This window comes from Strigops habroptila, chromosome 5 (assembly GCF_004027225.2).
Source record: "Strigops habroptila isolate Jane chromosome 5, bStrHab1.2.pri, whole genome shotgun sequence".
Taxonomy (NCBI): Eukaryota; Metazoa; Chordata; class Aves; order Psittaciformes; family Psittacidae; genus Strigops; species Strigops habroptila.
In genome coordinates this window covers 65,059,564-65,077,552 of record NC_044281.2, presented here as the reverse complement: position 1 = coordinate 65,077,552, position 17,989 = coordinate 65,059,564, and the positions used below count along the sequence as shown (strand labels likewise).

At 39.4% G+C, this 17,989-nt stretch overlaps 1 protein-coding gene across 5 annotated transcripts in view; it reads left to right on the top strand.

Moving 5' to 3' along the window:
- LGI1 (leucine rich glioma inactivated 1) overlaps positions 1-2,993 on the top strand; it is a 30,861-nt gene extending 27,868 nt beyond the window's left edge. For all 5 annotated transcript variants that reach the window (XM_030488975.1, XM_030488976.1, XM_030488974.1 and 2 more), the window contains 3 exons: positions 977-1,146; positions 1,570-1,734; positions 1,819-2,993. In XM_030488975.1, the coding sequence (XP_030344835.1) occupies positions 977-1,146; positions 1,570-1,734; positions 1,819-2,636 (1,153 nt within the window). In that variant the 3' untranslated portion in view covers positions 2,637-2,993. The remainder of the gene's footprint in view (positions 1-976; positions 1,147-1,569; positions 1,735-1,818) is intronic.
- The last annotated feature ends 14,996 nt before the right edge of the window (positions 2,994-17,989 follow it).

Below are 17,989 nucleotides of genomic sequence, written 5' to 3'. Positions count from 1 at the left end.
AAGGAAGTATCCTTAGGGATGCATGAGAGAGCATGGCATGAGGGGAAGGTGGAAGGTATTTAATGGAGTAACATTTCTATGGGCAAGCAATTTCTGGGAAGGCTATCTTTTATCACAAAAGCATGTGTCTTAGTAAGTACCATCTCATACTAAATCTAACTGCAATCAAACCAAAACACGAACTTTTAAAAATATATAACTTAAATACCAGCAAAAATACAAAATATAAACATATAAATCGTATAGTTGCTTCACTGAAATATGTCCTGTTTACAACACACCAATTCTGGTTCACCTGATGTAGGGTAATGAGCACAGAATGTCCTTTGCATGCTCCCTGTGTTAACAAGGTAGGCTGAATTTATAGTGTGGTGCTGCAGTAGTAAGATGTGGAGATGGTCAGTGTATCTGGCAGCATTACTTGGCAAGACTGATCATGGCCAGGTGGTTACACAGTCTGGTCCTGGCACTTGCTCGTTCCTGTACATACGATCTGAAATGTGACTGTAGACAGCTGTAAGACTTGAACAGAACACCTTTGCTTGTGTCTCATGAAGCCCTAAATGAGTATATGTAAAGGACATAGCAAATACTGACTGGCTGACCATCAGGTTACATTAATTCCACCTTTTTTATCTAGAATGCTCTTATTGAGAAAGGGTAATCCAAAAGAAACAACCTCCCAAAATATGGGGCCAACAATTAGGTAGGCTTTTGTGTATCTGTAAATACACAAATCAACAAAAATTTCCTGCTGATCAAGTTAAGTTCTTCTTGATAACCTTAATGTAATTAAGTCTGTGTGGGTTCCGGTATGTAGATTTAACTATGGGTCTGGACAAATTAAGTCAGGAAGGCATCAACTGAGAATAAGCAAGAGGGCACATATTTAACAAGAGCTTAGTTTGTTGATGTCCTACAAGGAGTAATACATCAGCTAAATACTTATTTTCAATGCATGATTTATTTATTGTAGAGATCTTAGAGGCAATGCATTTAATTGTGACTGCAAACTGAAATGGTTAGTGGAATGGCTGGGCAGCACCAACGCAACAGTTGAAGACATTTACTGTGAAAGTCCACCAGAATATAAGAAGCGCAAAATCAATAGCCTCTCTCCAAAAGAATTTGATTGCATTATTACAGGTAATGTGCTTCAAATTATTTAATCTTGTTAAATTAAAGTCAAAGCTATATTTTTTTTATACTAAGGTCCATTTTTGCAGGAAGTCTGAGTAATGGATGGAACTTCCACTAAAATCAATATGAATTCTGTGCAGGTATAAGTCTGACTTGCAAATCACTTGGGAGGTGGGGTCTTATGTTGCAGGTTCTACTCAGACTTTAATATGCTATATAAAGATTTGGAGAACTGGGACATAAACCAGCAGCTTTTTTAATTGAGAAAGATCAAAAACCAAATTGCAGTGCTCCTTTATCAACAGGAAAATCAAACTAGTGGTGAAATACTGTAATTTGTAATAAAATGGTATCTGTTAAGCAGACGTTTTTTCAGTACAGTATGGAAAGTATCTCTGTGATTATCATATGTTGTGTGCACTTTTGCAGAATTTGAAGTTTATCAATCCCTGCCATACCAATCTCTGTCAGTAGATACTTTCTCATACATGAATGATGAACATGTGGTTATTGCTCAGCCTTTTACCGGAAAATGCATCTTTCTTGAATGGGACCATGTAGAAGTAATGTTCAGGAATTATGACAACATTACAGGTATGAACACTGCTCAACAAATAACATTACGGCAGCTGATCCGAGATGTGGTGCTAACCCTGTCTTTTACTTTTCTTTTTACAGGTACTTCAACTGTTGTGTGTAAACCCATAGTTATTGAGAGTCAGCTGTATGTCATTGTCGCACAGCTGTTTGGAGGCTCCCACATATATAAAAGAGATATTTTTGCTAATAAGTTTATAAAAATTCAAGATATTGAAATCCTTAAAATCCGAAAACCCAATGACATTGAAACTTTCAGGATTGCTGAAGACTGGTATTTTGTTGTTGCAGACAGTTCAAAGGCTGGTTTCACCACGGTTTACAAATGGAATGGGAATGGATTTTATTCCCATCAGTCTCTGCACGCCTGGTACAGAGATACTGATGTGGAGTATCTTGAAATATCTGGCAAACCACATTTAATTCTGTCAAGTAGTTCCCAAAGACCTGTAATATATCAGTGGAACAAAGGAACGAATGAATTTGTTAAGCGTTTTGATATCCAAGATATGGAAGATGCATATGCAGTGAAACATTTCAAAGTGAAAGAGGATGTATACATTTGCTTAACAAGATTTATTGGGGACTCTAAAGTAATGAAATGGGGTGGTTCAGCATTTCTGGATTTACAAAGGATGCCATCCCGAGGGTCAATGGTATTCCAACCGCTTCAGATAAGTAATTATCAATATGCCATTCTTGGAAGTGATTATTCTTTCACTCAAGTCTATTATTGGGATGCTGAAAAGGCAAAATTTGTGAAGTTTCAAGAATTAAACGTACAGGCACCGAGATCTTTCATACATGTCTCCATCGATAAACGAGATTTTCTCTTTGCTTCAAGTTTTAAGGGAACTACATTGATTTATAAACATGTCATAGTTGACTTAAGCGCATGACACTCATAATTCTGAGATTACATCAGACTTTCTACCATAAGTGGACAAAATGAACTAAATGCATGATGACTCTCTTATCTTACTTCCAAATGAATGCCTTTAAAAGTTGCGATTGCTAGAACAAAGTATTACTAGTATCTTCATCTCTAATTGTCAAGTCTAGTGATGTTGGAAGTTGCATTTTTTAACAAAAAGAAATTAAATTAACTGTTCTTTGCATCCACAATATGTAAATATGTGTGCAACTGCATCTGTTGCTATAAAAAATATTAAGATGTACTTTTCCATTTATTTATTCACCTGTTTGAAACAACTGCCAAATAAAATGTTTACATTTTGTGTCTTTCACATTCCAAATATTATTTGCAGGTGATACCTTTTATTTGTGTATATAATATACACATATAAAATAAACCCAAGAAGGCATATTGCCCAATGCAGTATTGTATTGCGTGGAAGACGCACAATATTGAAGATCAGGTGGGTGTTAGATATACCAAGACGTTCTTGATAAAAATAATCCTATAAATTACCACCTGGACATATTCTTGCATTTATCTGAGGCTTCAACCACTTAAACAGCACTCCACCCAGAAAAATGTGTTCATTGATATGGATCTGGTTGTAGGAAGGAGGGTTCAGTTATAATAGATCCAGTTGTAGGATGAGGCTTTGTACTGTGTATAGCTGGAAGTACCTGTTTTTCTAAAAATATACAAAGAAATCAACAGAATAAAAGACGATGTAAAAATCTGTCTTTCTCCACCTCATGCTGGAGCGGCACAGATCAAGTCTCTGGTATAACACTGGGGCTGTTACTGTGCTGAGAGCTAGAAGCACAGCTTATTTTTAAGCTAGCATCATTTCTATATCTGAACTGTCACACATCACTTGCATGAATTCTGTGTGTTCCTGTCAAGTCTTTCCACTGTAACTGCAATTACTTAATCTTCAATGAATTTATTCATTATTCTGAATGAAGCTAGTGAATGTGAAGTCATTTTTTTCCACTACCCTGCAGTGAAGTTTAGTAACAGATACTTCTGAAATTCAGGGAACTTTGAACGTGGCAGGACAAATTCAGTTGGTGTAGCATATGCAACTCCAGGAGAGCTACCTATATCTGTTAAATTACACCAAGTCTGAATTTGGCATGAAAATCTATGACAAACTCAAAATAGTCTTTTGTTTACATACATCTAGTACATCACTTGTGAGAAACACACTGCTGCTGAAGCTCATTTGGTGCAGCTCGAGAAGAGAGCTCAAGTTGATTTTAGACACCTTTGCGCTTCGCCTGAAGTTAGGAAGCCTTGTGCTCCAGTGCCATCTTTAAAATATGCACATGAACACTGTGTATTTTTATACCCATTTCTACCATTTCTAATGTTCACAGACATTCATTGGCAAATAAGACTTAGCATTCTGTGCCTGTCAGCTAACCACGCAAGCTGATTCTGCAAGCTGGCTGCTCCCTGTACCCACAGAGACCCCTGACAGAACGTTATGGTGCTGCTGAGAGGACCTGCAGCAGACAAATAATCATGAAGAAAAAAGACACATCATGTATTTTTTAAGAAGCCACTCCTAAATAGTATGCTTTTGTAATAAAGAATAGAGTTCTTTTATATTAAATGTTGCTTGAAAATTTAAAAAGTCCCATGTGAACAATACTACTCTAATAAGTTAATTTTTATGATGTCTTTTTATCCATAGCTGCCTATGCTCTGGACAGCATGTGGCTTAATAACTACCTATTCCATAAGTAGGAATCATAAGTAGTCATAGAATCTTAAGTAGTCACAGTGTGACTAGACGGGTTTTCAGAGTTGAAACCTCCAAATTTTTTCTTAATAAATACATTTCCCCAAATCATCTTGATAAAATATCACTTGCTTGACAGCTTGACAGGTTTCTTTTATAAATTTTTAGCTTTTATATGAGCATGATTTCAAACCCCAGATGAACCTAAATAATCTTTTATTATTTCTCAATGTTGCCTGCACATCTCTGATTGCCAATTCAGTTTGTCCATTTCATCTTCAATCCACCCTGCGTGGCAAAGGAATGAAATGCAAAGTCAGGAACCAACCTCCAATCCACCAGCAAATCATGAAGTGCTTCCTACTTCATCTTGTCTTTTGTTTTGGTCTTTTACTTAAGGTCCTATTGAATTATGTGCACTGATTTTGATCTGATTTCTCCCATTATACTTGCCTACATGCACTCTCGATCAAATTAAGTTGATAATGGCTATGTATCCTTCTCATTAGGGACATATTATGGACGTCTGGCTGAATTTAACTGGAATTGGATAACCTTGCTAATCTGATACCAACATTTATTTACGAACACTATACCCCAATATATTTCCTCACAATCATACCTTGAGAAGGTTATGTTTCATGGAATTATATTTCAGAGCCAGCCAGCTACACGCCCTATGCTATAACAGTGCCATGATTGTTTTCCTGAGTTAACTTATTCTGAAATAATACAATGGATTTATGGGAACCCACTCCTGGATTTAAAGGAAGAGCTTAAAAGCCTGCAAGGGTGTGAGTCACTCGAATTTTACATTCATGATACCTGTAAAACTAGCCATAGTACAGTGGAGGCTGGTAAGAGATAAATCTGCTGGGTTAATCTGCTGAAGTATGCAACTGTGTTGCCAATTTGGTTATTCCTTCAGGAAATTTTACCTGTAGCTAAGGACTAATGATTTGGGAAGTTCTTAATGCCTATGTCATGTTTGGAAGGTCAGCTAACCACTATAAAATGCTCAGTCTAAACCTGTTCTCTTTTGAAAATCCCTTTCTCTATGTCAGGTTGAGATTCACAGGGACTAGAGCCGGTTTGTTCTTGTGCAAGCATAGCATTTCATTGCACCACATAAGGAATTGGGATATTTTTAGAACAGAACTCATAATTCTTAATGTGGAAGACTGTAAAGGCTCATTAGGTGGCTCCCTGTGCTGTTTCTTCCTAATTTCAGAGACTAGGCATTTTAGCAGCTCCTCTGAGCATAATGCCATATTGTGCCCTGTTTCTCTGCTCAGTATTCCTTCTGGTATCAGTGGAAGTCCCAGACAAAAACTAAAATAGAACTTTTTATCATATATACGTTGATACTTTTCTTACACATTGTTTAAATAATCCATTTCTTTCAGCAAAGTCCCTGTTACTTGTTGCTGACTGGTTGTCTTCTGTAGTTGTGGATGTGGATTTTCCAAACTCCCTAATCGTTTTGTTTATGACTGACAGATCATGTAAAAGTATTATAGAAGACAGTATTGAAGGTCATTAATGGATGCTGCTGATCCCTGATGCTGATTAGTCATGTTAACGTCTAAGACAGAAAAAGCTGTTAATGGAATCATATTGTATTCTTACAACTACTTCATTATATTTTTAATGGACCACAAAAACAAAAGAACATGCACTTCTCTACTCTGGAATGGATATATAAAATACATTCAGAATACCTGATATTACACCATGTGTAGCCTTTTCTTAAATTGTTGTAATGTCTAGGACATGCAGGTTTTTTGTTTCTACTTACTTTCCATCGAAAAAATATTCCAAAAGACACTCTACCTACTAAGAAGAAAATTCAGTAAGGAAAAATCTTGTTCCGTAAGATAACAAACCAAACAGAAATAGGGAGAAATTGTATTATTTTGGAGTATGGAGTTGCATTTTAATTATAACTTCTCTTAATTCTCTTATGGTTATTTTTTTTAACTTTATTTGAAGGGGTGATAATGGCCATTCAAAGTACACTTGAGAATGGGAAACAATTATTAACATAGTTAAAAATATGTGTGATATGCTTTGATACGTTCTAGTAGGAAGCTAAATGTCTAACAAACAGCTGTATTTATGTATATGAGCATTACAATATATTGTGTTAGTATTCAGTGGAAAATAAAAGAGTATTTAAACCATAGAAGTAACAAACAGTCCTCAGACTGTTGATGAACACTACTGATAATAGCACCAAGAGAAAGCAGAGAAGTCAGCATGCCCAAAATGTTACAACTAAGGACAGAAAAAGTCTCAAGTCTCAAGACTCCAGGAGTCTTCCCTTTCAAGGAGATATTTTTTGTGGTGACACAAATGGGGCAGTAAATAGGCTACTGCTCACTGAAAGGGCCAGGGACCTGCCAGGGCAGGAAAGAAGTTGAGCCAGGTTCAGCAGATGGAAAACGCAAACCTGAACACTCAATTCACTCAGCTGTTAATGCCTCCCCCACTGTCTAGCAGGTTTTCTCTCCAATTTGTTAATAAGTATTGCAATTGCAGCTACCTTTCATAGGCCTGCAAGCCTTCTCCTCTCATACTTGGCGATCTGGAGGCCTGAGCATGGTAGTAAAGCTGTGATTTAGACTCCTATTGATTAGAATGGCTAAAGATGTTTTTGTGGTCAGGAGCTAACCAATAAATGTTGAGGTCTTGAGGAGTTCAATTCCTCAAGACCAAGCTGTGGTACGCTGCCTGACTTATTGCTAATGGCAACTTTTCTTCATTACTGATGACTCTGAATTCTAATGGCTGGTGTTACAGGCATGTCTCTGTTTATAGTTCACTTAAACAAAGTGCTCAGAGGCCAACCTAACCCTATTCCTATTCAGGAATTTTCCTGAAATGAACTATAGCTACAAAGACCTCCAGTGTGCTATACAGAAGTGGTGTTGTATTTCTGCTTTGAGACTCCAAATTTTTCCAATTAGTTATGCTAGTGTAATACTTCTGTCTTCAAATTTGTTGCAGTAGAAAGCAATTTGCCTCCGAATATGCATATTTATACTCATATAATTGTTTATTTATTCTCCAAATAAACTAAAGTGGATGATGGCAATAATTATGTTACTGTTCCCAATCTCCTATTCATCAAATCAATTTTTGAATTCTCCAAAGTTGTTTTCAACTCAGCCTTACTTTATGCTTCCTACTGAATTATTTCAATTGAAAAAGGACTTTCTGACCCATTCTCACTTCCTGTTCGAAGGCCTGGATAGCGACAGCAGTATGTTAGCAAGTTGTCAACCTGCCCAGATGGTGAATATCCAAGAATGCTGAAAGAGCTTCAGAATAAACAGGCTGATCTGCTAAGAATACACAGTCCTTCATTAAAAACCATTTATGTGCAAAAGAACTGGAAGTAACGAATATCATGTCTATTTTTATAAAAAATTCATGGGGTAACCACTGGAGTTTCAGACCACTGAGATCCACATTTATATCTGGTTGAATATCTGAAATAATAATCGAAAATTGAAGTGTAAATTTTCGGGAGAAAGTAGGTAACTGAACAAGCAGGACATTCAAAAATTCAAAACATTATCCATGGGCAAGAAATGCTTGCAAGGTTTAAAATTAGCAGTAGAGAAAGGCAACTTGACATTGTTGTGAACAACTCAGCAAGACATTGATCTCAATATACAGCTACAGGAAAAAGCAAGATATTACGACAAAAGCAGGACAGTAGGGAGAATACAACACTACACGTTGTGGCAAACCAATGCTGTTGCCTTAGCTGAGATACTGCATGCACTGCTAATGTAGCCATCTTAAAAAACACACTGCAGAATGATTAAGGACTCAGATAAATGTGGAAAAACTCACTGAAAGTGTGGACAAGATGACACCTGACTTTAAGAAACACCAAGCCATAAACCAAAATACTTCCCACTCTCCCCCAATTAAACTGTGGCATACATTGCAATAGGCAGTCATTGAGAACAAGCACGTGGCATTCAATGGTCAAGCATGGACAAATTCCATAAAAACTGTATTTTCCTTTTTTTAGTGCTTAAAATATTTTTTTAATTATTAGGGAAGAGGAGGTTCCTTGCACTTCTGTCAGAAGCATCTGGTTGTAGCCATTTTGGACAAGAGGACAGCCGAGCAGCTGGATAACGAATGCGCTCCAGTGTGGCATTTCCTATTTTCAATCCTTGAGACACATTGCTCAGAAATCAGCTCAACTTTGCTGCTGAGATTTACAAAATCAAATATATAAGATGTACATATGAATTAGCTGTTCAGAAGCATTTACAATACTGAGAAAATGAACACTGAAAAATCTAGAAGATACCAGCAACATATATTTTGAAGATGTCAACAATTAGAAAATTTTGGCAAAGTACTTGCAAGTGCTTGAAAATGTAATTGCACAACTTTGGCTGGCTTTAGCTATGGCTTTAGCTATGTAAGTCCTGACAGACACAGAGTTCCATGGGAAGAACAGAAGTCAGCCTTTTTATAAGCTTATTATTAAGAGTTGAATATTAGAGCTGCAGAAATATTAGTCACAAAGTACCTTATGATTAACCAGGTAATAGTATTGTCCTGTGAGGGAGTAATTTCTAAAACACAAGAACAAATCATCAATTTTGGAAAAGGAAGGAAGGAAGGAAGGAAGGAAGGAAGGAAGGAAGGAGGGAGGGAGGGAGGGAGGGAGGGAGGGAAGGAAGGAAGGAAGGAAGGAAGGAAGGAAGGAAGGAAGGAAGGAAGGAAGGAAGGAAGGAAGGAAGGAAGGAAGGAAGGAAGGAAGGAAGGAAGGAAGGAAGGAAGGAAGGAAGGAAGGAAAGGAAGGAAGGAAGGAAGGAAGGAAGGAGGGAGGGAGGGAGGGAGGGAGGGAGGGAGGGAGGGAAGGAAGGAAGGAAGGAAGGAAGGAAGGAAGGAAGGAAGGAAGGAAGGAAGGAAGGAAGGAAGGAAGGAAGGAAGGAAGGAAGGAAGGAAGGAAGGAAGGAAGGAAGGAAGGAAGGAAGGAAGGAAGGAAGGAAGGAAGGAAGGAAGGAAGGAAGGAAGGAAGGAAGGAAGGAAGGAAGGAAGGAAGGAAGGAAGGAGGGAAGGAAGGAGGGAGGGAGGGAGGGAGGGAGGGAGGGAGGGAGGGAGGGAGGGAGGGAGGGAAGGAAGGAAGGAAGGAAGGAAGGAAGGAAGGAAGGAAGGAAGGAAGGAAGGAAGGAAGGAAGGAAGGAAGGAAGGAAGGAAGGAAGGAAGGAAGGAAGGAAGGAAGGAAGGAAGGAAGGAAGGAAGGAAGGAAGGAAGGAAGGAAGGAAGGAAGGAAGGAAGGAAGGAAGGAAGGAAGGAAGGGAAGGAGGGAGGGAGGGAGGGAGGGAGGGAGGGAGGGAAGGAAGGAAGGAAGGAAGGAAGGAAGGAAGGAAGGAAGGAAGGAAGGAAGGAAGGAAGGAAGGAAGGAAGGAAGGAAGGAAGGAAGGAAGGAAGGAAGGAAGGAAGGAAGGAAGGAAGGAAGGAAGGAAGGAAGGAAGGAAGGAAGGAAGGAAGGAAGGAAGGAAGGAAGGAAGGAAGGAAGGAGGGAAGGAAGGAAGGAAGGAAGGAAGGAAGGAAGGAAGGAAGGAAGGAAGGAAGGAAGGAAGGAAGGAAGGAAGGAAGGAAGGAAGGAAGGAAGGAAGGAAGGAAGGAAGGAAGGAAGGAAGGAAGGAAGGAAGGAAGGAAGGAAGGAAGGAAGGAAGGAAGGAAGGAAGGAAGGAAGGAAGGAAGGAAGGAAAAAACCCCAAATTTCACAATTTTAAAATGTGTGAAATCTGAAAACCCTATTCTGCTCCCTTTTGTCCTCCATATACAGTAACATAATGATACTGCCCATTCACGAAAAACACCAGTAAGTATATTGCTCCAGAGTGCAAAACAAAGGAAGAAAAAGGACAAAGCTGGAACAGAAATAATAGCTTGTGGTCAGGAAATCTGTTTGGTTTTGGAAAGTTTAATTGCACCTGTGGATGTCCAAATTTTCTGATATATAGAACATTACTGAAAAGAGAACATCCTTCTAATGTTTACATTTGAAGGCATTAGCTACCTGGATTATAAACTGCAAACACCAATAAAAGTCCACTGCTTTTAAATAATCCATATGTGCTGGCATTAGTCCAGTCTTAAACCCTATCTCTAACTTCTCCTTGTCATCATTTAAGACAACAGTAACTCCTTCAAACTAAACTCACTTCAAGGCTGAGACCAAGAAAAATTATCTGATACAGTAGCCACTAGGAAAGCTCTGCCTTTCTATACAGGGTTCTGGAGTACATCAAGCTACAACAGCAGTACAATAATCACATTGAATTAGCTTGAACCAAATAGGAAATGAATGTTTGTTCCAGAATTACAACTCATTTCAAAATTTCTGTAAAGTTATTTTGAGAACAGTGACATTATCAAGGGATCTAAGAATAAGACAAAAGGAAGCTAATTTCAACTGCTTCTCAAAAAATCCTACTACTGCGGTGGTTGTGACTTGTCTAAAAGTACACAAAAATGTAACTAGGTTAAATTGCAAAATAATCAGTTCATTCAATGACATGAACTGTAAAGTGTACCTGGCAAGACTAGTACAAGTAAACTATGCTACACTTACATCATCATATACAACCAGAGCTCTCTTACGCCAGTACATTGCAAAGTTCCATTTCCTGGTCTGAGAGCCCCTTGTAACCCTCCCTATGCCTGCACAAGGAGCAGACAGCCCAGAAGCTGCCCTTGGAAGAAGGGAACAAGCTCCATGTGTGCCTCAACAGTGACAATTTCCTTGAAGTACAGCCATGGACCGGAGGTGCTCCTCCCAGAGACAAGGACAACTCAGCAGGGTCTTGAGGACACCAGCTCTTGTATTTCGGAACTTTCCCAGTTTTGCTGGTATTTCAGAGGGAGTAATCAGCTTGCGTGTGTCATCAAACCCAAGCTCACTTAGTGTCCACTTGCTGGGGCGCCAGGAACAGATTGCAGAGATCAGCACACTCTGCAAAAGCTTGGTCAGCCCGTTCCTGAGGGGCTGCCACACTGGCACTGTTAGCAGGATCTGAGTTAGCTGCGGTTACAGGGACATAAAAATAACCATTCGGAGTTAGACCAGGGTTTATGTGCTCTGAAGTCCTGCCTACTTGGCCAGAAGCGATGCTTATAAAGAACTAAGAGTATGGGAAATACAGCACAATGATTTCCCAGGATACCCTCTCAGCCTCCAGCAAGGGAAGAAAATAAACCATGCTTCCTGCCTTAAGGAGGTATTCTTGTGGACAGCAAAATGCCTAGAATCGGTACATTCTGCATGCAAGGCAGCAGCAGGGGCTTTTTCTATAATGAGGAATGCTGTTCTGCATTACAGCTCCTGGAGGTAATGAAGGAGCACTGACTTCACTTAAAAAATAATGAAAACAAAAAAGACCCCACCTATATCTGAGACTGACATTTGGAAAGGGCTTTAAAACCCGTGTTGCAAGGATTTCCTCCCATAACAACAGTTAGGGTTGCACTTCAGATCGTTCCCCTTTGAACATACTAATACAAGTAAAATGAGAGAAGCAGACATTGCACTAGCATGTCAGAACAAGATGAGAGGGACACAGGCTGAATCATGTTAGAGTTTTATATATCATATATTTATATAAATACGGAACATAAATGTATTTTATATAAATAATGTATCATTCATATCTATAAATTTATATATGCATGATAGAGTCCCAATACACTAATACTGATCCATCACCTGTGACAAGCTTATGTACACTGCGTGTACTTTTTGTTCTGGGGAAAAGTAGAAGCCAAGGAAGAACAGTGTCCTTCAAGGAGATGTAGGCATGTAAGGCATGTAAAGGAATGCTTAACAATTGATAATAGTTGCAAGCAAGGAAGTTTCCCCCTTCCTGCCCTACAGAGCAGCCCCAGGCAGATATCTTACGGAATAGGAAAGGTACTGCGCAAGTGCCAAGAAATGCAGCTGATTGAAATAGTTCCCTTCTATGAAGATAAACTTCCATGACATTCAGTCATTCCTATTGCTGTAAAAAACCAGTTAAGGTGAGAGTGAAAAAATTTAATTGAGCAAATTATCTTTTTTAACAGCCACAAATGGCATAATAGAAGAGAACAAAACAAAACAAAAATTATCAGTGGCAACTGCGAGCAGTTTCCACTTTCCTCCACTGCTCCTTGGGAGCTCTAACATTCAATGGCACTCAAGCTGTACTTCTACTATCTGATTTCTGTGCTCTACTGCCTGCCAGAAAAGAAATCTCTGGAAAATCGCCATGAACTTTAAAGTTATATAACTCTTTATTTCTTTTTCTCTTCTCTCCGCAGTTCTGACTGCTATGAAGAAGGAAGAAAACACTTCCCTTGTCTGCTTACTAATTTGCTGAGTAATTCAGAAAGAGCATGTATTTAATGATTACATTATTTCTATTCAAGCATATTGCAGAATGGCAACTGATACCTGCTGCCTACTCCTGTTTTCTCTATCTATAGTTCAAAGAGTATCTGCCCTTCCCTCTTCCAAGCCCTTTGGCTGTGGTAGCTGGACCGAATGAGCTTAGATAGTAATCTCTGCCATACATAAGTGGCAATTTGCACTAAATGACAGGACAAGTTCCTAGGTGATTTCCAAGAACCCCACCAAGGAAAAGGTACAAAAAAATATGTAGCTACCAAAATTGCAAAACACAATTTTTCAAATTACCCAGAAATTGGGACAGGTTTAGGAAATAATTTGAAATGAAAAAAATGTTGGGGACTGAAAATCTCAAAACATTAAATTTAGATATTTCCAAAAGAAAGCATTTTATTTTGGAAATATGTAAATTTAAGCAACTACCAGGAGGAAATGCTTACCAGAAGCACCTTCCCAGGGCAATACATACACAAATGCTGGGATGCTTACTTCTTCTCTTCCATATATTAAATGACATCAATGGTTGGTTGGTTGGGGTTTTTTTTGTGGTTTTGTTGGTGGTGGTGTTGTTATGGTTTGGATTTTTTTCTGGATTCCTTGTTTATTTTCTCTTATTTCTTTTTTGTTCACTGTGCATTTCTGTATGCACTGGATAATCTTACTCTTTCTGAGTAAAGAATTATTCAAAGGGCACAGAGCTTTAGTTAGTTTATAGCTAATCTCTTGATGTTCTGCATTCCTAGCAATAGTACTGACACATCATATCAGAAAGTACAGTAAGGGAAAGGGAACATACCAAGGCTGCAAGCTCTTCACTGCTTAAATGGCCCCAATAAACAACTTAAAAATAATGAGGACTCAGATACTTTCAAGCAACCAAATGAAAAAATATGGCTGAGTAAAACACCACCCGCACTTCTTTTGCCAGAAAGATTTTTCCAAATGCAGGCTTTCACACTGGTTGCTTTGCCATGTTTATATTCAAAACATAGATTCTCCTAAAGAAGTAGAAATAATAGCTTTGCAATATACGTTTTATCAAGCACTGCTAGTTTGAAGCATTCAGGAATTCTGTTAATTATCTTCGCTGTGTCACAGTATAAAATAACTACACACACATATATATGTATGCACCTGAGATACACATGAGGTTAAAACCTCTGTTCATTGAGATTAACTTGTCAAGTTTTGCATTTTTAGCACAATATACTTGCTACATGTTAAAAACAATCAGTAAAACTGCACTGCAGTTAAGACAGCAAGTGCTGCTCCTTCCTCTGAGCACCAGGGTGAATATCTGAATGCCACCTGCCACTGTGCTTTACAAGACTTACAGGAGCCTGGGCTGGGGAAAATACATTCATGATCAACAAAAACAGTTCTACCATGGATTTTCCTGTCTTCAAGTGAGCTACAGAAGTTCACTCTATTAGTTTGCTTAGATGCTTATGTTCTTCAGTGGACACAAAATTATAGAGAAGGAAAGAGAAAGAATCAGATAGTTTTTTTATTAAGAGATTAAAAGAAAAGATTTTTTTTGTCCAAGATGTCCAAAAAACCCCAGCCTTTTCCATATGCTTAAAGAGAACTAAAAAATCTCATAATGTTTTTAATTTAAGGATCACCATCTAGATTTGCATAAATTCTTCAGAAGTTTATAAGAAATACAAGAAAGAAAACACAAAACTTAGAATGTTCTGTGTATGTGGAAAATTATTTTTAATTTATCCTCCCATCAATACTAGCTACAGAAACTTGATTGCTTAGCAAGCAGTGCAATTAAGCCATCTGAGGATAGATGCTGCATGACCTTTATGTGACCATGTGCTAAGCAGCACATCTTTAATACTGGATTGGAAGCTTCAGTATAGAAGCAACATTTCAATATCGTTCTGCTTACCCATTATTTTTCAGTTCTTCAGAAATAAAAAACCCCCAAACTTTCATTCTGAAAACCACTGAAGATTATTGTTACATGTACTCCTTGCTTCTTCCTTGATGTACTTGTCTCAGTACTTTCAGTCTTCTGAAGAGCAACTGGTAATAGTGCAATCTGAAAAATACAGTTAAAAAGAACCCCAGGATCTCTCCATTATATTGACCAAGCCAAGTGTAAGGTCCTACACCTGGGTCGGGGCAATCCCAGGCACTGCTACAGGTTGGGCAGAGAAGAGATTCAGAGCAGCCCTGCAGAGAAGGACTTGGGGGTGTTGGTTGATAAGAAGCTTAACATGAGCCGGCAGTGTGCGCTTGCAGCCCAGAAAGCCAACCGTATCCTGGGCTGCATCAAAAGAAGCGTGACCAGCAGGTCAAAGGAGGTGATCCTGCCCCTCTGCTCTGCTCATGTGAGACCTCACTTGGAGTACTGCGTACAGTTCTGGTGTCCTCAACATAAAAAGGACATGGAGCTGTTGAAGCGAGTCCAGAGGAGGGCCATGAGGATGATAAGAGGGCTGGAGCACCTCCCGTATGAAGACAGGCTGAGAGAGTTGGGGCTGTTCAGCCTGGAGAAGAGAAGGCTACGTGGAGACCTCATAGCAGCCTTCCAGTATCTGAAGGGGGTCTATAAGGATGCTGGGGAAGGACTGTTCCTTGGGGACTGTAGTGGTAGGACAAGGGGTAATGGCTTCAAACTTAAACAGGGGAAGTTTAGATTAGATATAAGGAAGAAGTTCTTTACAGTGAGGGTGGTGAGGCACTGGAATGGGTTGCCCAGGGAGGTTGTGGATGCTCCATCCCTGGCGGTGTTCAAGGCCAGGTTGGACAGAGCCTTGGACCACGTGGTTTAGTGCAAGGTGTCCCTGCCCATGGCAGGGGGGTTGGAACTAGATGATCTTAAGGTCCTTTCCAACCCTTACTATTCTATGATTCTATGATTCTATGACCGTAATTGCAGGATTCCCTATTGTTACAATGTTCTCGCCTATCTCCCATTATTATAGTACTATTCAGTACCACCACCAACTCAGGAGGAAGAAAACCGTGATCATCTGAGTATGTTTCTCGACATAAGATTAAATTTTGTACAACAGTTGTATATATACATGTGGAAACAATTTGTGGTGATGGCAAAACAGAGTATCATTCACTGTTCACCTTAACAGGGAAGCTGATAAATATGTGTCTCTTCTAGCACATGAGATGGACATAAAAACCACTAAGACATGCACTGGAATTCTGATAGGGTGGTAGCAGCTCATATGGACCACATCTTCACTGAGCTCTGAGTCTAGAAGGGCTCATTCATTTTAAACTTTTGTTTATTTTTAAGAGTGAGGAGGATTGAACACTGGAGCACATTGCCCAAGGAGGTGGTGTAGTCTCTGTCCTTGGACATATCTAAAACACCAAGAGACACAGTCCTGAACTCTAGCTGACCCTGCTCTGAGCAGGGGAGTTTGGACTAGGCAACCTTTTAAGACACCAGATGTGCTCATCAACCTCAGCTATTCTGTGATTCCCAAACAACTCTGGGTTGACCAGAAGTTTGAATGAATGACCGGGACAATGAAACTCCTTGGTGCTGCAATAATCATCTGGTTTATGGCATTCAGGTGCAGAGGTAAATGGTTATTACAATGCACTTAAGAATTGGATCCATTTCAGAAGCAGATAAAGTTATTCTTACCTATTTTTTTGTTTAACCTTTTCAGAATGAAAGGAATGAATTCAAGTTTCTTAAATTACTTCCTTTGCACTAGCCTATATTAGTTTTAATGAATTTACTGCTAGACAACTTAAATCCCATATCAAGATCTTAAAAAAATTAGCATTTTTACAGAATAAAATTCACCAATACAGATTGCTGGTTTGATTTAAATCTTCTATCATTTTTATAGCTTAAGCAATACCTAACTGCTGGCACAGCTGTGTTAAGAGCAAACTTCATCATAAGGGATAAAAGTCATCAGAGTGTTCCACATGCAGAACCCAGAAATCCAGCCTGCTGTTTTTTTCCACTAGTGTTCTGCAGAGCCCTTAGTGCTGCCCTTAGGTGAGGTGAGGAAGGGCTTGTTCAGTTCCAGGGATCCCTGGGCTTATATTATTTAGTTCTCACTAAACCTCCAAGAGGCAGCAGTGTTTCAAAAAGCTTATTAGGGTATTTCAGCAGTGGATTAAAGGAATGATGTGATAGTGGATAAAGGTGTTATAATCTCATAGAAAACTCCCACGGTTCTCCACAAAACTCACGTAATTGCTTTGTCATTTGTGCCAGTTAAGAGTTTCTGAAAAGCCACTCTGACAAGCCAGAGACAGCACTTGCAGGCAGGGAGATGGAAACCAAACACCAAAGGATCCCTCACCAGGCACACAGACCCAAACCAGAGACTCATTACAGTACTTTACTAAGTACCTGTCTGGTCTGTAGGTCAGCCCGCAACAAAGCACTTCCTGGCATTTATAATGACAAAACTGTCTGCTTAAATTCTGGATGAGGATGAGAATATTCCTTCTTTGAAAAGAGTAACCCAAGAAAACTCTGAGTAGTAAGTATGCAGGAGAACGTGGCTCCCTCTCTGCTCTTACAATATTATGGAAACCAGACAAATGCCATTCTAGAATCATAGAATGGTTTGGGTTGGGAGGGACCTTAAAGATCATCTAGTTCCAAACCCCTGCCATGGACAGGGACATTCCAGTAGACCAGGTTGCTCAAAGCTCCGTCCAACCTGGCCTTGAACACTGTCAGGGATGGGGCAGCCACAACTTCTCTGGGCGACGTACGCCAGTGCCTCAGCACCCTCACAGTGAAGAATTTTTTCCTAATATCTAATCTAAATCTCCCTTCTTTCAGTTTAAAGCCATTCTCCCTTGTCCTATCACTATATGCCCTTGTAAAAAGTCCCTTTCCAACTTTTTTGTAGGTCCTCTTTAGGTAGTGAAAGGCTGCTATAAGGTCTCCCCAGAGCCTTCTCTTTCTCAGGCCTAACATGACCAGCTCTCTCAGCCTCCATAGGAAAGGTCTCGTCAGCAAACTTGCTGAGGATGCACTCGATCCCACTGTCCATGTTGCTGACAAAGATGTTGGACAGCACTGGTCCCACCCTGAGGAACACCGCTTGCCACTGGTCTCCACTTGAACATGGAGCTATTGACCACAACTCTTTTAGGGCAAACATTCATCCAACTCCTCTCAATGGTCAGATTGCCCAAGCTG